The sequence below is a fragment of the Hemiscyllium ocellatum genome, chromosome 9 (assembly GCF_020745735.1).
Source record: "Hemiscyllium ocellatum isolate sHemOce1 chromosome 9, sHemOce1.pat.X.cur, whole genome shotgun sequence".
Taxonomy (NCBI): Eukaryota; Metazoa; Chordata; class Chondrichthyes; order Orectolobiformes; family Hemiscylliidae; genus Hemiscyllium; species Hemiscyllium ocellatum.
Window position 1 is genome coordinate 70393417 of NC_083409.1, and position 24466 is coordinate 70417882.

The 24466-nt window shown below is 39.3% G+C and overlaps 1 protein-coding gene across 1 annotated transcript in view; it reads right to left on the reverse strand.

The window, feature by feature from the left end:
- agbl4 (AGBL carboxypeptidase 4) overlaps positions 1-24466 on the reverse strand; it is a 766018-nt gene that overhangs the window by 101891 nt on the left and 639661 nt on the right. Inside the window, exon 7 of the mRNA XM_060829584.1 lies at positions 11559-11648. Coding sequence (XP_060685567.1) covers positions 11559-11648 — 90 coding nt within the window. The remainder of the gene's footprint in view (positions 1-11558; positions 11649-24466) is intronic.

Consider the following 24466-nt stretch of genomic DNA (forward strand, 5'->3'; position numbering starts at 1 on the left):
CTACTGACAGTCCTGGCATTGTGGAATCATTGGCATTCACCAAGTTGAAGATTTCAGGAATGCAAGTTGGTTTTTTTTGTATTGGAACTGCAGCATGATTCTGTCAGCATATGATATTGATGATAAATCATATGTTGTCAGATGGCCTCTCGTACGTTGTACCATTGGATGTAACTTGTTGAGTTATGTCTTTTAGAATGCATAATGGTAATATATTGGCAATTGCTCTTGTGTCAATTTCAGCTTTAATGAATGCAATTCTGCCTATTTTAGGATATAAGATACTATTGACTGTAAAAGCTACTAATTTCTATAAAACAGTAATTAGATTAGACTTACAGTGTGGAAACAGGCCCTTCGGCCCAACAAGTCCACACCGACCCGCCGAAGCGAAACCCACCCATACCCCTACATTTACCCCTTACCTAACACTACGGGCAATTTAGCATGGCCAATTCACCTGACCCGCACATCTTTGGACTGTGGGAGGAAACCGGAGCACCCAGAGGAAACCCACGCTGACACGGGGAGAACGTGCAAACTCCACACAGTCAGTCGCCTAAGTTGGGAACTGAACCCGGGTCTCAGGTGCTGTGAGGCAGCAGTGCTAACCACTGTGCCACCATGCCATGGAGTGTGAAGTTAATAATTTGTAAAGCTTTGTCATCTTCTGAAATTTGTCTGTTTCTTGGTTGACTCCGAATTTCATTGATGTGTTTGTTTTTGTTTGCGTTTGCGATGTTTCCCTTGCTGCCAATGTTAAGATGTTGTACTAACTTGTTGATCGTATGTGTTTTGTTTTGGGTCTGGGTAGGCCTTGGGTTAGGCCTGTGCAGGAAATATCTTTCCACTGTCCTTTGGTGCTGTATGTTCTGCAGACACCCAGAAAATCTGGACAGCTTCTGAATAGCTTCAATAAACCATATCTGTTACACATTTTGTTGGTTTTGTGCACTTTGCCGACCACGGGAATAATGTTGGATATATTTAAAGCATGTGATTGTTGACCTATCATAATGGTTTCATTTGTCCATCTATCTTCAAGTGCATCCAAAAGATATTTTCTAATTGGTGTGCGCATGGAGATTAACTCAATGCACACCTGTCATTGTTTCTCTTTGGAAAAGTCATAATCATGAACTTTGCTGCAACATCTTCATCCAAACCAGTGAATAGACTATTGGGTTACTGTCTGTTTGGCATGAGTTGGAGTTTGTTAATCTGGAAGTTAATTCTTACTTTTGGCTGGCTTTCAAGAGCTTTCCAGAATTTTTGTGAATCTTTGTGATCATTGTGGAAAAACTAACACTGACTTTGGATCACCTCTGGTGGGAAAAAGTGGTCTGCAGATGCTGGAGGTCAGAGCTGAAAATGTGTTGCTGGTTAAAGCACAGCAGGTCAGGCAGCATCCAAGGAATGATGAAGGGCTTATGCCCGAAACGTTGAATTTCCTGTTCCTTGGATGCAGCCTGACCTGCTACGCTTCAACCAGCAACACATTTTCAGCTCACCTCTGGTGGGGCAAACTTTGAGCTGGCCTCAGTGGAATTCAGATGAAAGTAGTGTTTGAAAAGGAATTGACTTTCAGGTTGGGGTTTCTTCTTCTCTCAGCTTTCTTTTTCTCTCCCACACACATATCCTTTTCCCTACGTAACAATCTCACCCATTTCTCTCTCTCTCTCAATTTTGGTACAATCCCCCAGTTGTCAATAAGCAGGACTTCACAGTGTTGAATGTGCCTTTTTGTTGTCCAGGTGATTCATTGGCTTTTATTCTTGTTTGACCTTTCTGTAGTGGTTTTGTAGAACTGAGTGACTTCCGAGGCCATTTCAGAGGGCATTAAGACTCATAGTGATGTGAGTCTGGAGTTACATACAGACCAGCTTAGGTAAAATTTCCTTCTCTAAAGAATTTTAGTAAACAAATTCAAATTCCATCTACTGCTCCAGTGAAATTTGAACTTGTTGCCATTATTGCCATTCGTCTTGGCAAGTCAAACAAATTTATGAGGGAAAACATTATGCTTCTCAATTGGTAACCTCTTCAAATGCACATCTATTGAATATTCAATTCAAGTGCTCTAGGTTGAACCATCGTCAGCTATCACCTCAAAGTCTTTACCTCAATGATAATGTCAGAAGTAGGTATATTCACTGATGTTGCACCAATGTTAGATTCTATTCACAATTCCTTAGGTAATGTAGTTCAATTCCACATGCAGCATAACCTGGACAAATTCAAGTCTGAGCTAATCATGTGGCAAGCTCCACAATTTCAGGTGATGACCATTTAAAAAAAAATCTAACCATCTTCCCATCACATTCAAAAGCATTACCATTACCAAATCCCCAACCATAAGTATCCTGACCAGAAGCTTAACGAGAGCAGCTATTGTGGCTACAACAATGGGTCAGGTGCTGAATTTTCTGTGGCAAGTGACTCACCTCCTTACGTTCCTGAGTAGACCAAGAGACGTTATCCACTTGGCACTTCAACTTGAAGGTGGTGACAATTGTTTTTCCAAGTCTTTGCTCTGAAGTACTGGGCTGTGTCACTGTTGGAGACGGGCATATTTGTGGAACTTCCTGTTCCAGTTAGTTATTGAATTGCTCACCACCATTCATCACTGGATGTGGCAGGATTGCACAGCTTTGATTCAAAAAATTGATTGTGGAATGGCTTAACTCTGTCAAACACATGCTGCTTCTTCGGTTTGGTTTGTATATCCTGAATCTGTCCTATTAGACAATGCGGTGTTGCCACATAGCATAAAAGATCATATCTTCACTGTGAAAATGGAACTTCACCTCCACAAGGACAACACAGAGTCATAGAGTTAAATAGACGGAAGCAGACCTTTCGGTACAACTCGTCTATGTGAACCCAATATCCTAAACTGATCTGGACCCATTTGCAACATGGTGTCATTCCAATCAATACTGTCAAAGACAACTGCATATGTGAAATGCAGATTAATGAGGCTGAAGTCAACTAGATTTTTTTGCTGTTATGATTTATCACACCTTCTGCTGCAAATCTAATCTGGTAGAGTTGAGCTTCAGATTCCAGCCAGCTAATTCAAATGTAATGCTACAGACACTCAGTGTTAAATAATGAAGTTCCTTATCAGACTACATTGTTAGATGTGGTGCCAATCACGTGACTGCTTGGCCCTGTATGATGTCAACCTTCTTGAATATTGACATTCCATTCTTTGGTAACTGCAGGTCTTCTTCTAAATTGCATTCAACATGGAGCTCTAATTCATCAATTGAGGGATGGCAGTAGATGGAAATCAACAGGAGATTTCCTTTCCGTGATGACACTAGACACCATGAGGCTGGGAACCAATGCTTGGGACTCCTGTGGCCACTTCCTCCTGGCTGTACACCACTGTGCCACTGCCACCATTTATTGCCTTGTCCTACCGTTCAGACAAAACATATGGCCGAACAGTGTTGGAAGGATCTGAGACATTGGCTTTCAGATTATGTCAGGCTGGTGCTTGACTAGTGGAAGAGTTCTTTCAGTTTTTGTTATGGAGTCAGAGCCAAAGAGATACACAGCATAGAAACAGACCTTTCATGCCAACCAGATATCCCAACCAAATCTAGTCTCACCTGCCAGCAGCCAGCCCATATCCCTCCAAATCCTTCCTATTCATATACCCATCCAAATGCCTTTTAAATGTTGCAATTGTACCAGTCTCCACCACTTCCTCTGGCATTGGAATTCGTAAATAAGGTAAAATCATTTTTCCTTGGTCATCCATTAACTGGACCAATTTTTACAGCAATCTGATATTTCAGCATCATTGTGCGTGAGACTAATTTTTTTTATGATGGAATTTAAAAAAATAATTTCTTGCATTTAAATAATTAGTTGCCATGGTGGGATTTGAATGCCTTCCTTGGATTTCTGAATTACTGATCCAATAGCTTTGCCTATGCTATAATTCCTGATCTCTCAGAGATTATATGACAATTGGTGAAAAACATGGAAAATTCACAATGATAGAATTTGAATGTCCTTTTGACTTTAAGCAGAGAACATTACAGCGTCAAATATCTTCAATTTGACATTTGTTTTGCTGCACTGGATCTGTGTGTGTGAGAACAGATTTTTTTTCACTTTCTAGCACACATGCTGAAATTCTAAAAATGCCAAAATACTTCCCTGCACCATTGAACTAAGACATCACCGATGTAAAAAGCAGATAAATGTATTTGAGCCAGCAACTAAATGGAATTTGTTTAGACATCAACAATATACAATATTACATATTCACAAAATGGATAAAGGATATGTTAAAACATTAGCTTTTCAGAACTTCTGGAAGAATGTTGAGTGGTGCTAAGGAGGAATATGAATTAAAATTCTCTGAACAAAATTGAAACTGTTATGTTCTTCTCACCTTTTACTTTGTTGCAGGAACATTAATGATCCAATTAATAAAGAGGTTCATCAGAATCCTAGTTATGTACTCGTATCTCCTGCTTTTGTACATTGGCTTTTCACCAAATTGCTTTTACGAAAGACCTACTTTAGTACCTGTTTTCACTAACTCAAAGGACTTTTGCTTTTACTAAAAAATGCACACAGTGAGAGTGGTGCTGCCAAGCATCTTCCCTGAGAATTATACTCAGCATTTCATCATTAAGGAGTCATAGCTTTGAAATGTGTCTGTGAGCATCTGTGCATGATGACATCGTGGCAGGCAGACATAGAAGAAAGTGCAGACATTAGTGACCTGTGTGCCTTGATGGATTCAGACAACGATGAGATGTTAATAGATGACTCTCTTCATCTCTCTCCTACACCCCAATCTCCTATTCCTCCCACCACCCCAAACTCCAATGGTCTTTACTTTTGTGTTAGTTTAAGTTTTATATGCTAGTTGACATGAATTGATTGGTTATTTTTTGGGTCTAGGAACACTCAAAAATTTTTCCCATATAAAATTAATGGTAATTGCTTCTTTGCTTTACACCATTTTGGCTTACGAATGGTTTCATAGGAACGTTCTACTTTCGGATAGCGGGGGACACCTGTATCTCAAATGTGAGTAAGGAGTATTACAGAGAAATGACGATCATGTTTAGAACAGTTAGTGCAGGTTCCTACAAGATTATAAAACTAAGAGCATGAAGTTGATCAGATAGTGTGAACTTAATGCCAGCAAACATACCTTTGATAACACTTAACTTATTCACTGAATGCTTATATATGCATGCATGTATTATATTATACATGGTAGGAGGCAAAACTTGATTCACAATATAGTGGTCATGGTCATCAGGTATGAGTTTTAAACAACAGACTTCTATTCCAGAATTACTTTCAGCCACTGCCCTGAATAATGGATGAAAATCTCCTACCTTTGGAAGTATGAATCAAAATATTCAAACTAACTTGAATTTAACTTTTGAAGGCCAATTACATAAAACTAGCTAGATCTTGGCACAAACAGGCAACAATCTGGCATCCTTTCTGTAGTTCTTGCACACGAACATTAGAAATAGATTATTTGCACAGCTTGAGTTGCTCTCGATTTAAGACTCTATGTCCTTGATACTACCATCTCTTAGATCCTCTGGCCTCAGTGGGGCTTGATGCAAAGTCTAAAGACAAAGTTAACTTGTGTTTACAAAACTTGCACACAATAATTTGCCACTGGCACAAGAAAACGTAGCACAAGGCTCCATTATCTGCAACTCTCCCTTACTTATTCTCATTCTTGAGAATTTAAGGAAATTCTCTTCCATTGCAAAAATACTTCAGTTGAAATATCACGGATGTCTGTCTCATTCCAATTACTTTACAATCAGAAGTTGTGTTCTTTGGGCATAAAGATGGAGATTGGGCAATTTATTTCTCCTTTAAGATAGTTCCTTGAAAGTGGTGTCGCAGGTAAATAGGACAGTGAAGGAGATGTTTGGTATGTTTGCCTTTATTGGTCAGTGCATTGAGAATAGAAATTGTGAGGTCATGTTGTGGCTGTACAGGACATTGTACAGGACTTTTGTACTATTGCACACAATTCTGGTCTCACTCCTATAGGAAGGATGCTGTAAAACTGGAAACGTTTCAGAAAAGATTTATGAGGATGTTGCCAGGTTTGGAGGGTTCCAACTATAGGGAAGGGCTGAATAGGCTAGGGTGATTTTCCCTGCATTGTTGGAGGCTGAGGGGTGACCTTAAAGAGATTTATAAAATCATGAGGAGCATAGTTAGGGTAAATGGGCAAGGTATTTTTCCTGAAGGGGGGGGGGGGGGGGGGGGGAGTCCAAAACTAGAAGGCACAGGTTTAAGGTGAGGGGGGAAAGATATTAAAGGAACCTAAGAGGCAACATTTTCGTGCAGAGGGTGGTGCATGTATGGAATGAGCTGCTAGAGGAAGTTGTGGACCCTGCTACAATTACAACATTTGAAAGGCATATAAATAGGAAGGGTTTAGAGGAATATAGGCCAAATACTGGCAAACGGGACTAGACTTACACAGGACATCTAGTTGGTGTGGACGAGTTGGATCAAAGGGTCTGTTTCTGTGCTGTATACCTTATTACTCTAAGATATATGATTGATAAATATCAAGAATTCAAATGGGTACAGATCAATGTGAAAAATTATTGGACCCGACTTTAACTCCCAATAGGTAAGTCTACAATATGGCTATGTATCAGGAGCACCATTTGTAATGTTCATCTCAGGGAATCTTGATCTAAAATTAATGGCGTTTCTCAGTAATTCAAGTTTTGTGAAAAAAAACTGGGTTATGTACTAAAACAGATATTAAAACACTTAAAGGCTGAGCTTTGATGGATGAAATGGCATTTTCTTGACTTTCCTCATGTTCTAACATTTGTTACCAAAGTCTAATAAACTCATTAAGGTTTTAATCTATGTGCAATAATTTAACCTTGTTGTTGTACAGAGAATGTGATATAATAAATGTCTGCCCTTGAAAAGGCCACAAAGCAATTGCAATTTCCATCAATTTGCCTTATGAGACTAAAGGGTAATTTCAATTAAATCAATTGAGAAAACCATGCTAGATGAGCACTTAATTAGTTCTGAAGGAAAATTATTACACTAAAGAGATTCTGTCACAATCTTTTGTCTGTGCATTTACTGCCACTCCTCATTATTAACCCTATAAGGGAAAAAGTTACAAGTGGCATACTAGTTTTTCTATCTCTCATGCCTTCTTTTTATTAAACAAGGTGGAAAAATTCTGGAAAAAGATGCTGAGTTTTGACATAGTTATAAATGCAAATTTGCCTATCAATAAATTAAGATTCAGCAGCTGTGTACATTACTTTTTTGAATCTTCTGCGATTATTCTATTTAAGATCATGTCTACACTTAAAAAAACATGCATCATAAATAATCGCACTAGCAAACAAAAATCAACCTTCTGATGGTGTTGAAATTAGAGCTAACAAAAATTAAGTTTATTCAGTTACTCAATATCAGTGCAATGTTGCACACATTATAGCCGTTATGATAGGCAGATATTTTCTTTACCTCTCTCTCTATATCCACATACACGGGGTGAATTTATGTATTTAATTTCATACATGTAAGTTGGTTATTTGGAGTCACTTAACATTGACAGCACTTCAAAAGAAGTGTCAACATCTTATTCAATAGAGTTACCTCAAAAACAATCAAAATACATATCAGAAATGGATATCTAAAGTGATGATAAACAATCAAAGAATTGAACAATGAACTAATCATGGCTGCACAACAAATAACCAAAAATGAATTTAGCTGGACTAAGAAAACCAGAATATTTGGATGCAGAACTGGCTCAAAGGAAGAAGACAGAGCGTGGTGGTTGAGGATTGCTTTTCATAATGGAAACCTGTGGCCAGCACAAAAATTGATGCTGAGTCCACTGCTTTTTATCATCTGTATAAATGATGTGGATGTGAACATAAGAGGTACGGTCAGTAAGTTTGCAAATGACACTAAAATTGGAAGTGTAGTGGACAGCGAAGATGATATCTCAGAATACAACGGGATCTTGATCAGATGAACCAATGGGCCGAGGAGTGGCAGATGCAGTTTAGTTAAGATAAATACGAGGTACTGTATTTTGGAAAGGCACATCAAAGCAAGACTTATATGCTTAATGGCAAAGTCCTGGGGATTGTTGCTGAACAAAGAGACCTTGGAGTGCAGGTTCATAGTTCCTTGAAATTGAAGTTCCAGGTAGATAGAATAGTGAAGAATTTGGTATGTGTGCTTTATTGGTTAGTGCATTGAGTATAGGAGTTTGGAGGTCATGTTGCAGCAGTACAGGATATACTGCTATTGGAATACTGCATTCAGTAGTCTCCCTGCTATAGGAAAGATATTGTGAAACTTGAAAGGATTCAGAAAAGATTTAGGAAGCTGTTGCCAGGGTTGGAGGTTTTGAACTATTGGGAAAAGCTGCATACACTGGGGCTATTTTCCGTGAGTGTTGGAGGCCGAGGGATAACGTTATAGAGGTTTATAAAATCATGAGGGGCATGGACAGGGTAAGTAGACAATATCTTTTCCCCAGGGTGGTGAGTGCAAAACTGGACGGGATAAGTTTAGGGTGAGAGGTGAAAGATTTAAAAGAGACCAAAAGGGCAACCTTTTCACGCAGAGGGTGTTGCGTGTATGCAATGTGCTACCAGATGAAGTAATAGAGGCTGGTACAATTACAAATTTAAAAGGAATTTGGATGGGTACCTGATTAGGAAGGGTTTAGAGGGATATGGGACAATGCTGGCAAACGGGACTAGATTTATTTAGGATATTTGGTTGGCATGGATGATTTGGACCAAAGGGTCTATTTCCATGCTGTATATCTCTGTCACTCTATGAGTTGCACAAAAAAATTTGCAACCTGTTGCCTGCTCATGGGCAATAACCTTAACTGAAAATTCAATTGCAAAGTTATATAAATCATGAGGAATTATTCTTATTCACATTTTCCTTTGTTTTTGTGTTCTCACTCGTAGTACAACAGCAACAGAATTGGCATTAAGAAATCAGAGCCCCTTCAACATTCTGCTTGATTTTCTTTGAAGTCACTTACAGAGTCACAGAGATGTACAGCACGGAAACAGACCCTTCGGTCCAACTCGTCCATGCCGACCAAATATCTCAACCCAATCTAGTTCCACCTGCCAGCACCCAGCCCATATTCGTCCAAACCCTTCCTATTCATATACCCATCCAGATGCCTTTTAAATGTTGCAATTGTACTAGCCTCCACCACTCCCTCTGGCAGCTCATTCCAGAGTAAATACCACCCTCTGAGTAAATATATTGCCCCTTAGGTCTCTCTTATATCTTTCCCTCCTCATTCTAAACCTATGTCCTCTAGTTTTGGGCTCCCCCACCTCAGAGAAAAGACATTGCCTCTCTAAGGTCACCTCTCAGCCTTCGACACCCCAAGGAAAACAGCCCCAGCCTATTCAATCTCTCCTTATAGCTCAAATTCTCCAACCCCGGCAACATCCTTGTAAATTTTTTCTGAACCCTTTCAAATTTCACAACATTTTTCCAATAGGAAGGAGACCAGAATTGCACGCAATATTCCAACAGTGGCCTAACCAATATTCTGTACAGCCGCAACATGACCTCCCAACTCCTGTACTCAATACTCTGAACAATAAAGGAAAGTATATCAAACACCTTCTTCACTATCCTATCCATCTGCGAATCCATTTTCAAGGAGTTATGAAACTGCACTCCAAGGTCTCTTTGTTCAGCAACACTCCCTAGGACCTTACCATCAAGTGTATAAGTCCTGCTAAGATTTGCTTTCCGAAAATGCAAAACCACACATTTATCTGAATTAAACTCCATCTGCCACTTCTCAACCCATTGGCTCATCTGATCAAGATCCCATTGTAATCTGTGGTAACCTTCTTCGCTGTCCACTACACCTCCAATTCTGATGTCATCTGCAAACTTACTAACTATACCTCTTGTGCTCACAGTCAAATCATTTATATAAATGATGAAAAGTAGTGGACCCAGCACGGATCCTTGTGGTACTCCACTGGTCACAGGCCTCTAAGTCTGAAAAATAACCCTCCACCAGCACCCTTTGCCTTCTACCTTTGAGCCAGTTCTGTATGGGGACTGGATTCTGGGTAATCCAAAATGGCGGACAGGAAAAAGTTTCTGGCTGTTACAGCTGCTCCTTTTTTTGAGGTGTTTTTGGTATTGGAGGTGATTTCCTCAAATTCCAGGGGCAGCAATTACCCAGGGAGATAGTGAGGAAAGATCTCAATCTGAGATTGGTACAGTTGAGAACAAAGGCGAGTCAAACAGTCAGGGCAGGCAGGGACAAAGCAGAGAACAAGGTAGGACTTATAAATTAAACTGCATTTATTTCAATGCAAGAGGAACAGGGTACAATGGGACTGGGATATTATAGCAGTTACAGAAACGTGGCTCAGGGAAGGACAGGACTGGCAGCTTAATGTTCCAGGATACAAATGCTGCAGGAAAGATAGAAAGGGAAGCAAGAGAGGAGGGGTAGTCGCATTTTGATAAGGGATAGCATTACAGCTGTACTTAGGGAGGACATTCCTGGAAATACATCCAGGAAAGTTATTTGGGTGGAACTGAGAAATAAGAAAGGGATGATCACTTTATTGGGATTATATTAAGACCCCCTAATAGTCAAAGGGAATTGAGAAACATATTTGTAAGGAAATCTTAGTTATCTATAACAATAATTGGGTGGTTATAGTAGGAGATTTTAACTTTCCAAACATAGACTGGAACTGCCACAGTGTTAAGGGTTTAGATGGAGAGGAATTTGTTCAGCATGTACAAGAAATTGTTCTGATTCAGTTAGAAAAGGAAAATGCAACTGAATTTATTTATTTTTTATTACTTGGATTTTACTGCTTGCTTAGACAAATTTTGCCTCATCCTTCAAACAATTAGCTCAACCATTAGCACAACATTGGAAGACACACAACAATTAATACAAACATCCAGGCAAATGTCTGCAACAACAGGGCAAACATAAACCAGATTTGATTTTCAGCGTTTCCATTAGTGATGGGGCTATTGCTAGTTTGATAATGACATTGTGTGACTAACCACCCTACTTAAGCTCGCAAACTATTTTTCATTACTTTAGAAAACATGCTGAGATGAGTGGCCAGAAGACCTATCTATATTAAATAAAAGCTTACTTACAATATTATAACTAAGGTCCTACTGGTTAGATATTGTGTGCCACGCACACTTCATTCATAAATTTTGTGGAAGTAGGACACCTCGAGGTGTCCCCACCATGTCCACCCAAAATTCTGGCCTATTGTCTGCTCACGAGCAAGCACCCTAATTGCAAATGCAATTTCAGTATTATATAAATGATGAGGAATCCTTTATAAATTTATTTTCGTTATTTCATGTGTGCTTCCTCAATCCAAAATTCAGAATATGGTTTTAAAATGGAAAATAAATTTACTTTCAGTCATGCTAAACAACCGCTTATGATGTTTGTTTAATCAGGGACTATTTTGAGGGTAGAATACAATACTAACCCTGGCACACGAACGATGCAGGTGATTCCCCAGGGTGTACACGGGCTGTGATGAAGACAATCTTTTGTTCTACTCCTGGATTGAGATTTACTAGAGAAAGATGGAAATAAACAAAAAGAAACAGTCAAACAAATTGCAAAGGTACCTGTCCAATTATTACAATAAACAACCCCATTAACAATCTTAGTTATCAAGTGATTTTGTACAAGAGTTAATATATCATTGTCAAAATGTTACAATTGCAAATTAAGTAGGATCAATAAAATAAAATCATCATGAGAAACTGATCTTTATGGATATTTTATTTGAACATTAGCAGAGTATTTGAAAACTGTGTTGATAGCAAATATTAGCATGTTGATTTCATACTACATTGCTGACAACATCATATCAGGCAGTGAATATATATTTTACCGAATGAAGGTATGGAAACCCTGCATTTAAACATCCCAGATTGCCAATTATATTGTTAACCCTTTTCCTAAGGTATCTCAGAAAGCCACAATCAAATCAGTTTCTGAAGACATAAACTTAAGGCCCATTAGGTTCCACTTTAAACCTGTGCGGCTAAATTCTGTATTCTGGAAAAATATTTCAGATTATGTAAAAGAAAGAAAAACTTCAGTACTAAAATGATTTATTTTATATTGTTATTTGTTTTGTTTCTTAAACAGTCATATAGCTATTATTTGAGATCAAGGCATGTTTGCCAGATATGAAAGCAATGTCCTGGTTTCTAAAATTTCTTAATTTCGCAGAGGAGGAATGAATCATATACATTTACATTAATTTATTCATTTTAATCTAATGTATGCAATTGCATCAAGTCTGAACATTTGTCCTCCAAGAAAGATGAATATAAATGGCACGGTAAAATGGTCTAACAAAGTTTTTTGTTAACATCATTGTAATAGGTTATTCAGAGCAATGACGGTTTTAATATATTTCTACATAAATGATCCTCATGGAAAATTCATAAACAGTTGGATTTCCTTACACTGTAAAGTGTTAACTTGCATTGTAGATAATATCATCAAGTTTTCAACCTACCTTTGGTATATCTTTCAAATAAATGCATATAAAGTATTCAAACTGTTGGATCAAATTAAGTTAGCCTTTCATCTTTGACTATTCCAAAAGATAATTTCATTCTCTGATCTTATGTTACTATTGGGGACCTCCAATGAAAAACAGCACAGTTCAAAAAATTGATTTACACCGCTTTATCCCTCACTCCAATTCACAATCCTTTCACGTACAGTTTAATGACAACAGCATAAAATCCACTTTTTTGGAGAAGTAATACAAAATCACTTAGCACAACGTAGAACTAGTGTTATTCAGTTCTTACTAATTCATATAATAGTAGTAAAGTATTTAAAACTATAAACATCAAATCTCAAATTTTGACCTTCATCAAGAATCAGAAAGATTCTTTTCATTCATTCGTGGAATATTGGCATTACTGGCTGGGACATTTATTACCTATCAATAGTTACCCTTCAAAAGATGGCGGTAAGCTGATTTCTTGATCCACTGCAAGCTATTTAGTGTTGATACACCAACAAAGCTGCTGAGGAGGAAATTCTAAGAGTTTAACAATGAGGGAACGACAATTATGTTTCCAAGTCAGAAAGATGGAAGGCTTGCAGGTGGTGTTGTTTGCATGTATCTGCTGCCCTTGTCTTTCTACATGGTAGTAGCTATGGATTTCGATGGTGCTATCTAGGGAACATTGGTGAATTTCTTAAATCCATCTCATGGATGGCACATACTGTTGCCACTGTATTTCGGTGGTGGAGGGAATGAATGTTTGTGGATGTGTTGCCAATCAAACAGGCTGATTTCTCTTGCATGGTGTCTCTTGAGTGTTGGTGGGCTACACTCATCCAGGCAAACATGCAGTATTCTATCACACTCATTACTTGTGCTTTGTGGATGGTGACTAAAATTTGTGAAATCTGGATTGATGAAGTCAGGAACTGATTGCAGACCAAAGCCTTAAGCCTAAAGAAAAAGAGGATTGGATGATCTGACTCACAGGTTTTGGCTACATGCCACTGGTCAGCAGTCAGCAGGAAGCAGCAACTGGCCAGTGAACGGCAGCAGAATTATAGACAACAGGGGGTCACAGCCATCATCAGATATATAATTTCCAGCAACAAAGCTAGATATGGTGGCCACAGCAATGGAGCATTCCCATTTTCAGGGCAGCAGCTTGGAAACAGACCACTTCAGTCTCCAATTGTTGAGGAAATAGTGAATGCTAAAGGACAAAATTTATTTGGAGAACTTACAGATGGACAGGAAGCTTTCTAACAGAAGCTAAAGTATTATTTTCCCAGGGTTCTTCTTGAGATTTTTATTGTGGGCTGAGTTTTGACTTTTGTCGGTTACTTTGGTTTCAGGGGTTCCTTTTTCATTTGCATTAAATCATTTATTTGGTGATGCAGTCATATAACAACAATGGCTTCTGTATATGTGGTATTGTCCAGGTTATTTTGACTCACACAGAAGCAAAGTTGGAAGAATTCATCAACATCTTCAATAGTATCAACCATGAAGCAAACTTACAGCTGCAACACACAATGAAAACAATAATTTCTTAGACATCACAGTATTTAAATAGGCAGAAGACAACAGGCCAAAATTAGCATGACCTGCCACTATGTGTGGCTTTACCTCTAGCAAGATATTTGTACCTGATGTGCCAGTGTTTACCTTAACGCCTGTAAGATAAAAACTAGATATGGATATTGTGCTACTGAAAGGTTCAACAAGCATCTATTAGAGCTCTTGATTATATAATACATTACAATCACGGGTACTTCAGTGTCTGGGCTCATATTAAGTTATTCATGCTTAATATGATTACATGTTCAGTAGAGTGAACTAACAAATTCACTTATTTATTCCTTCCTTAAATATAAAACTGATTCCCCTCAAAAGAGACAGCAAAGATCTCAGCTTTATTGTCATTGTCAGGGAGATGGGGTCAGAAAAGGGGGAATGTTGGCTTACAAACCAAAACGCTGTGGCACTCTTACAAGGCAGCTTTACTGGCCCCAGTTAAGGTGGAACCTGAAGCTTCTATACCTTCACAACATATGCTATGATACAATGATTATATCATAATGTTATCCATTTAGATATTACTTACATATTTTCCCTAAAAGTTTATTTTCTGCCTTTATGTTGTTGTTTTTTTGTTAGTCTTTTGTTCATTTTTAAACTTTCACAATTTTCTGGCTTGCTGCAAATCTTTTTGAAATGGTATCTCTTTTCAACTTGATGCTATCTCTTAACTTCCCTGGTTAAGCATAGTTGATTTATCACCTTGTGAGAGTTCTTTTTTATTGGATTAAGCCATGAAATATTTTCCAAACTTCTACCATTGTTCCTTTATCATCTTTGTTGCTGAACTCCTTTGGCAGTCTATTTCAGCTAACTCTGTTGAACTACCTGAGACTGGTGAACTTAAAATTTCAAGTTAACTGTTTGCATCTTTGGTTCAGTCCTTATATTTTGCCATTTGACCAATGTCTGCAAGAAATTGCAATGAAGCTATATTGTGGGCCTAAATGTATAGTTTGGCTGTCCACTGCTTTGGATGATCCTTCTTCCATTACCACCATCCTGGGACCTGGAAAACTGTGCTCATTAACTCTTTTTCTCTTATCAGATACTTAGGTATTTCTAGCATTTTCTATTACTGTTATTATTTAAGAATAATATATACTGTATTCTTATAACATACATCATAGACTGCAAAATAAGAAAGAACAGAATCAGTTAAATATTTTGCAATAACGGAAACCACAGATTTTATTCAAGAGTAAAAAAAAATCCGAGGAACGAGTCTGTCAGAATACACGGAACAAATATATTCCACTATATACTGTGATTACAATTAGCAATATATAATCACCATTTCTATAGGCTTTTACATTTTGTTCATACAACTAAAAAAAATGGTCTTGTGCATCAAGATGCATTTTTTGCAAAATGGCAGCAAAGTAGGGGGTGGAGTACAGGGCTCATCCACTCCTGTGGGCTTTCTTATTCTTTTTCCTTCTTTTTACTTTTGCTTTTTGTCTTTTATTTTCTTTTCTCTTTGTTTTTCTTTTAAACCTGGAAAATTGTGAGTGAAGCAGGAGGCCTCCAGTGGTGGCAACAGAGGCAATCGCAGTAACACCAGGATGAGCCAGACACCACTCAACCCTAGTCTCCCAGTAATTGAGGAACAAGTTCTGGGTTGTTTGCCCGGCCCAGTCTTGCAGGCTAGGCTGAGACTCCAGGTCTATAGCTCGATCCAGTGCCTCAAGGAGGAGAAACACAGCCTTGGCCCAGCATGACAGGTTCCCTTGTGGCGGTCTTGACCCAACATGGAGGTCTCATCCCGGCGTGGAGGTCTTCTTCATCTTTGGCATCCAGGTGTTCCAGTAGCCCAGCATGGTGGTCTTGTCCCAGTTCAGGGTATTCTATTGTTCCTAAATAGGCTTTCCCTAGTTAACTGAACTGTGATGAACTTTGTCTTAAGTTTATTATTATGTGTGACTTCTGTCATTTACATACACAACATGGTGGGGCGACTTATAAAACATTTTGCTGTATTTTTCACATAAAAGTACACATAACAATAATTTTCTATTCCACTCTATTCTACCTACTTCAAGCTTCTTGAATACTAAATTCAATCACTGTTTCCTTTAAGGAAACACTCCCATTGCATATAAACACTGCTGGAATCAGCAAGAATCACACAAAATGTGAATTTCTTTTGTGCAAGAAGCAAAATATAATTACATTATGGCCCTTGTGAATTGAAATTGATCCTCTTGAGCAAAAACGGAAAGAAACACTCAGCTATGAAAGCCACATTAATGGATTATTGATTCAATCCTTTGTAAGCATTACATTAAATTTAAACCACAGTAAATATCTTTGGTACATTAACAATAAAACAAGTGACCAAGGAAATAAGTTAAAGGCAATAGATGTGGAAGGTTACAATATATTCCTCATGTTAATACAAAAGAAAAGGTTACAAGCAAGAGGGGAGGTTGAGAGATGACGGTTGAGTGAAACCTGTGGTTAAGTCAGCGAGTCAGATTCTCTATTTCAAACAATTCAGGCGATATATTTTGATTTCCATGTTTTGTGTCTTCAATATGTGCAACAAACATGCTGCTGACTCACCTGATGCAATCTCAAGTCCACTACTTCAAGGGCCAGAGCGGAAATGCATGCTTAAAAGAACTGAAGATTCAGTGATATTTTCCAAGAATTTCTGCTGGATGCAGTCACTTAGAGGAGAGATATACTTTTCCTCTGCAATGGATGAAGAAATCTGTAGCTATTAGCAATAGGCATAGTTGGAGTTGCTGCTGAAGTGACCAACAGATACCTCTTGTCCTGGTCTTGGATGCAGTACAGAAAGTAATTTCATGATATAACCAGGTTAGTGAAAGTAAGTACATCATTAACTAGTACATACATTTGTGCTGAGAACTATTTCATTCTGTCTTTATAAGCATATCCATCTTTCTTCACACTTTATTAGGTTTCAGCAGACACCATCCTTTGCTCTCTATGCGCTTCCCTACCTCCCCAAATATTCAGCCACCATTGCTGTACACAAGCCATTTGAAATGTGATACATCTGTTTTATTGTTTACAATTTGTAAGTGAGATAGAAATGATGTTTTAATATTTCTTCTTTCATGGAGGTGGACATCATTGACAAGATCAACAGTTGTTGCTCATCTGTAATTACTCTTGAACTGAGTGGTTTTCTAGGCTATATCAGCATTTAAAAGTAAGCATATTTCCATGGTCTGGATTACATGTAAGACTCGACCAGGTAAGGATGGCAGACTTCCTTCCCCATAGGACATTATTGAATTAGATAGGATTTTATAACAATTGATGAAAATGTTGTGAGCGTGACTACCCAGACTATTTTTCAACTGCAGATTTTTTATGAATTGATTTTAAATTGTACCAGCTACAATGATGGGATTTGAATCCATTTCCCTAGAAGATTAAGATTTGCAGTGACAATACACTACACCACCAAATCTTTCCTTGGTGACAGGAACGTGTATGGGTGGGTCCCAGCTGGGGCAGTGGGAGTCAGAGGTGTGTGGGCAGCAGTGCTCCGCTGGACACAAAGGCAAAACACTGAAAGACCACAATTGAGAATGAGAATGCTGCAAGTGTATCAGGAACATCATGAGGGATTGACAGATGTTTCATATATACTCTGTAATAATGGAGCTTATGGAGAAAAAAAATCCTTCTCGTTATTATCTTAAATGGGCAACTCCTTACACTGAGATGATCCCCTTTGATCCAAGACTGACCCACAAAGGGTAACAAGCTCTCTGCATCTACTCTTCCAAGCCTCCAAATAATGTTATATGTTTCAATAACCCTGATAGAATCATACAGCATGGAAATAGACTCTTCGGTCCAATCAGGAGAAAGTGAGGGCTGCAGATGCTGGAGATCAGAGTCAAAAAGTTTGGTGCTGGAAAAGCTCAGCCAGTCAGGCAGCATCCGAGGAACAGGAGAGTCGATGTTTTGAGTATAAACTCTTCAATATTTCTGTTGAAGAGCTTATGCTCGAAACACCAATTCTCCTGCTCCTCAGATGCTGCCTGACTGGCTGTGCACGTCCAGCACCACACTTTGACTCTTTGGTCCAACCAGTCCAAACCAACCATAATCCCAAACTCTACTAGTACCATCTGCCTGCTCCAAGCCCATATCCCTCCAAACCTTTCCTATTCATCCAGCCATTCAGAATGTGGTTGCAAAAACAGTCTTTTTTGCTTAGCATCGTAATCTCATTTTTCTGAACTTGCCATTTTGTCCACTTGGAGTCTAGGAAAATTCAGCCCATATTATTGTATCAAACCACATGACGAAAGACTGTGGAGGTAGGAGTCACATTTTCATACTCCTCCTCCTTTTCAAAATTCTCCTGATCCAAACTTTCCTCCCGAATGCCTTTCTACTCCTTCAACTATAATTCTGGATAAATTGCAGAATATAACACAACAGTAACAAATGTCACCTTCAGACCAATCTAAGCAGCTGTAATTAGAGGGAGCAGGTACCTATAAGAAGTCAGCTACAGAGGCAGATGTGCATTGGGAGATGCAGAGAGCTTGTTTCCCTTTGTGGCCCACTTATTTTAGCTATTGACATTTAGATAAATTTACGAAACTCGCTAACCCATACAAACAACCACCTGCCTAATGCCTTATATCTTGGAGACAGTCAGTGCATTGACTTGTTTTTCATAGCACTTTGGAAGGATCAGAGCCAACAAAAAAATTAGGGACATCATGATTTGTGCAACAAATGGAAAAATCTGAAACAGCACAGAACACATATACTTCTCAAAAACTTGCAGATATCTGTGACTGAATGACATGGCACTGTTCTTCAGGGAGGATGAGGAGGTAGAAGCTTGGTTTGTTCACCCTACTATATAGGTATTGCCTCCTGTGACCTCAGTCTATTTGTTGGACTTATCCCTGCTCTTCTACACTGATTCCATCAAACAGGTTACTTGTATGAAGCCAAACACACCTCCATTAAATTCAAAAATAGGTGCATTGGAATCAGATTGCATCATGCTTCAATTTTTTAGGACTTATTTATTATCTATTCAACCACAACCGATCATTTAGTGGTGTTAATATTTTTACATATCATTGCTCTTGTTTATTATGAAAGCTTGGCATTTACAATCTTTAAAAAAAATGTCTAAATTGCACAAGTGGGATGCAAACCATTCAAATTATTGATGCAAAGTCTTTGAAGATAATTATCTAGTTTAATAACCTCAGTTCACATATAAAAATCTATTTCTCACATCGCCTTCAAACTGAGCTATAATTTCAAGTTTAGCTTTGAAGTGACTAGCTGAAATGTTGAAAATGAATTATTTGTGCTAAAATTCTATCCAGTTTGCCTATTCTCCAATCCATATAAAAACAAGCTTAGTTCTAAATATCACTGCAATTTTAGAAAATCAAATCCACCCTTAACACTTATGAATGAACATATGCTTATCTGAGTTGAGAGTGTTGTGCTAGAAAAGCACAGCAGGTCAGGCAACATTCGAGGAGCAAGAGAATCGATGTTTCGGGCATAAACCCTTCATCATGATTCCTGATGAAGGGCTTATGCCCGAAATGTCAATTTTCTTGGCCTTCTTATGCTGCCTGACCTGCTATGCTTTTCCAGCACTACACGCTCAACTCTGATCTCCAGCATCTGCAGTCTCATTTTCTCCTATATACTGGGGGAAAGGCAATTACGATGCAATTAGGCAAGATTTAGGAAGCACAGGATGAGGAAGGAAACTGCAGGAGATGGGCACATTAAAATGTGGAGCTTATTCAAGGAAATGCTCCTGTGTCTCTGAGATAAGTATGTACCTGTCAGGTAGGGAGGAAGCTGTAGAGCGTGGGAGCCATCGTTTACGAAGGAAGTGGAATCTCTGGTCAAGAGGAAGAGGAAGGCTTATGTTAGGATGAGATGTGAAGGCTCAGTTATGGCCCTTGAGGGCTACAAGGTAGCCAGGAAAGACCTAAAGAGAGAGCTCAGAAGAACCAGGAGGAGACATCAGAAGTTGTTAGCGAATAGGATCAGGGTAAACCCTAAGGCTTTCTATAGGTATTTAAGGAATAAAAGTATGACGAGCGTAAGATTAGGGCCAATTAAGGACAGTAGTGGGAGCCTGTGTGTGGAGTCAGAGGAGATAGGAGAAGCACTTAATGAATTTTTTTCGACAGTATTCACTCTATAAAATGACAATGTCGTCGAGGAGAATACTGAGATATGGGCTACTAGACTAGGTGGGATTGAGGTTCACAAGGAAGAGGTATTAGAATTCCTGCAGAGTGTGAAAATAGATAAGTCCCCTGGACCGGATGGGATTTATCCTAGGATCCTCTGGGAAGCCAGGGAGGAGATTGCCGAGCCTTTGGCATTGATCTTTAAATCATCATTGTCTACAGGAATAGTGCCAGAAGACTGGAGGATAGCAAATGTGGTTCCCCTGTTCAAGAAGGGGAGTAGAGACAACCCAGGTAATTATAGACCAATGAGCCTTACTTCAGTTGTTGGTGAAGTGCTGGAAAAGGTTATAAGAGATAGGATTAAATTCATCTAGAAAAGAATAATTTGATTAGGGATAGTCACATACCCTTCACGGTTTTGTGAAGGGTAGGTCGTGCCTCACAAACCTTATTGAGTTCTTTGAGAAGCTGACCAAACAGGTAGATGAGAATAAACCGGTTGATGTGGTGTATATGGATTTCAGCAAGGCCTTCGATAAGGTTCCCCATTGTAGGCTATTGTACAAAATGTGGAAGAATGAGATTGTGGGAGATATAGCAGTTTGGATCAGTAATTGGCTTGCTGAAAGAAGACAAAGGGTGGTGGTTGATGGGAAATGTTCATCCTGGAGTCCAGTTACCAGTGGTGTACTGCAAGGGTCGGTGTTGGGTCCACTGCTGTTCGTCATTTTTATAAACTACCTGGATGAGGGCGTAGAAGGGTGAGTTAGTAAATTTACAGATAACACTAAGGTCGGTGGAGTTGTGGATAGTGGCGAAGGATGTTGTAGATTACAGAGAGACATAGATAAGCTGCAGAGCTGGGCTGAGAGGTGGCAAATGGAGTTTAATGCGGACAAGTGCGAGGTGATTCACTTTGGTCGGAGTAACCGGAATGCAAAGTACTGGATTAATGGTAAGATTCTTGGTTGTGTAGATGAGCAGAGAAATCTCGGTGTCCAGGTAAACAGATCCTTGAAAGTTGCCACCCAGGTTGACAAGGTTGTTAAGAAGGCATACAGTGTTTTAGCTTTTATTATAGAGGGATCGAGTTCCAGAACCATGAGGTCATGCTACAGCTGTACAAAACTCTGGTGCGGCCGCACTTGGAGTATTGTGTCCAGTTCTGGTCACCGCATTATAAGAAGGATGTGGAAGCTTTGGAAAGGGTGCAGAGGAGATTTACTAGGATGTTGCCTGGTATGGAGGGAAGGTCTTATGAGGAAAGGCTGGGGGACTTGAGGCTGTTTTCGTTAGAGAGAAGAAGGTTGAGAGGTGATTAGATTAGATTAGATTACTTACAGTGTGGAAACAGGCCCTTCGGCCCAACAAGTCCACACCGACCCGCCAAAGCGCAACCCACCCATGCCCCTACATTTACCCCCTATCTAACATTACAGGCAATTTAGCATGGCTAATTCACCTGACCTGCATATCTTTGGACTGTGGGAGGAAACCGGAGTACCCGGAGGAAACCCACGCAGACACGGGGAGAATGTGCAAACTCCACACAGTCAGTCGCCTGAGGCGGGAATTGAACCTTAATAGAGACATATAAGATAATCAGAGGGTTAGATAGGGTAGACAGGGAGAGGCTTTTTCCAAGTACGGTGACGGTGAGCACGAGGGGGCATAGCTTTAAATTGAGTGGTGATAGATATAGGCCAGATGTCAGAGGTAGTTTCTTTATTCAGAGAGTAGTTAGGGTATGGAATGCTTTGCCTGTAACGGTAGTAGATTCGTCAACTTTAAGTACATTTAGATCGTCATTGGACAAGCATATGACGTACATGGAATAGTGTAGGTTAGATGGGCTTCAGACTGGTATGACAGGCTGGTGCAACATTGAGGGCTGAAGGGCTTGTACTACGTTGTAATGTTCTACGCTTATCTGATTCCACTTTGACAGATGGCGAAGTATTGTTTGAAAGTATTCAAAATAAACCACAGAACTTAGTTCAAAAAAGAAATGCCACACAACACAGATAGAGAGTAAAAGAAACAGTTGTCAGTAGCAACCTTTCTTTTAGAGTCACAGATATGAAACAAGGTTTTTTATTAACATGGAGTACCATATTTTGTGAGGGTGTAGATATGGATCTCTCATCTCAAAGGGCTCTAAATGGCCAGATGTTTACAGCACATGTCAGAAGCTGGAGGCTCGAGGCTCACCCTAAAATAGACCCTGGGAGACATTTCAATACTGCAGACAACAACTGCCTGTCATACTCCAGATTTTGAAAAAGATTGAGATCAGAGGCACTTATTATGAGTTCTCTTGGTGCTATAAACAGACTGATTAAAGAAGTCTGTATAATTAAAGCTGTTCAAAATCCAGTTTCAATCATGTGATTTGAGTTTTGGTTTGATATATACAGCTAATGATTTGATTTCCCTTCATCAAAAACCGTTGTGTTTTGTAGCAGATAACTGAGTTGTTGCTTACATTACATCAAGTTTAAGCAGTTTTGGTAGTGTTCTTTCAAACCACACCAGTCGGGGAGAGACATTATGTGAGGTTCTTTTACGTTGACTGACAAGAAAGTTAATACAATTGGAAGGTGTCACATTCAAGAGAGATGCAAAGTTCACTTTCATACTGGTAATATCTAGAAGCAGCCAACTTTTCCATTCTGTGTTTGTTATCACCCAGAATGTATGCATTTAAACAAAAAAAGATGTTTTGTAAAAGAAAAATTAGTGGCTGAAGTTAACAATATTTTGTCTTTCTAATTTTTCCAAGTTACATAGAGGGTTTCGCTCCATGGGATCTAGTAGGTTTTCTTGTCCTATCACCTTATTAACCATTTACTCCACTTCTAAGGTGTAATTTAGTCCAATGCTGGCCCAATTCTCTCACTTGTTGTAGTTAAACGAACTCACCACTGGCCAGCTATCCTAGAATAGAACAGCATCTCTGCACTGGAGCCATCTTTAAAACATTGTTGTACACCCAGAAAATAGTTGGCATTCTGGACCAGCTCTGCATGGCTAATCACAGTTTGGGATCTCATGGCAGACAAAGAGAAATTGGTGCCCCACTTTGCAGACAGGGTTTTGAAAGTTCTAATAGATGAGGTAATGCAGAGGAGCAATTTGCTCTTCCTCCAGAACCATAACAGGAGACCACACCATCAAACCTTGCCAGCCTAGTTTCTCTTACCACCTGGTTCAGTGTGGCTTCCAAAGTTTGGAGGACCACTCAGCAATGGAGGAAAAAGGTTCATGATCATCTCTGTTGCTCCAGGGTAAGTACCACCAACTTCCTTCTGCTACTTCATACTCATTCTGTATCGGCTACTATACACACCACCCATCAAAACTACCAATGCTACACTTTCTCTCACAGCATCTTTCTTCAGTAACACTCACCCATCCCAACAACCACAGTCTGTAAATTCTGCATGTCCTCTGTGCTGCCTGTTTACTTCCTTGGCACATTTCACCACTTTTCCCACACCTGCACCAACACTAAAGCTGGTAGACACGTCATCTTCTTTGACAACCTTCCCTTTCTCTCATTACAGAGCAGGGTGCTGCCCACCATTGCACGCTCCCTCCATCCCCATGACACATTACCAACCAATGCTTGATCATTTTCACATTTATATATTGACTTGACACCCTGCCCCTTTCACTGTAGTGATCCACTGTGCGTCCTGACCACTAAAATTCCTGGCCTCCTCTGGTAACACAAGTCCCTGATTACACCCCTCGCCCTAGATGTTTGGTGGACAGAACATTGGACTGATTATGATCCACACCTTTGGACAACGTAGCCAGAATGCCCCGAACAATCAATGACCAGGTCCCTGATTGATACTTATGCAGCTCTCCAACTATGTTCCTAGGATTCTCTAGGCTGGTTGCACTGGATCGACAAGGCTGAATATGACTGACTCCCCAGATTGTGCATACACACACATCTTCCTTGCTCAAACCCTTGTACTTATTGCTACACTGCTGTTTACTTGAAGTACATGTAGTCTGTTTTTGGTATATAAGCAACTGGCACATGACATAGGTGTGAGATTGACATAGCAATGCATT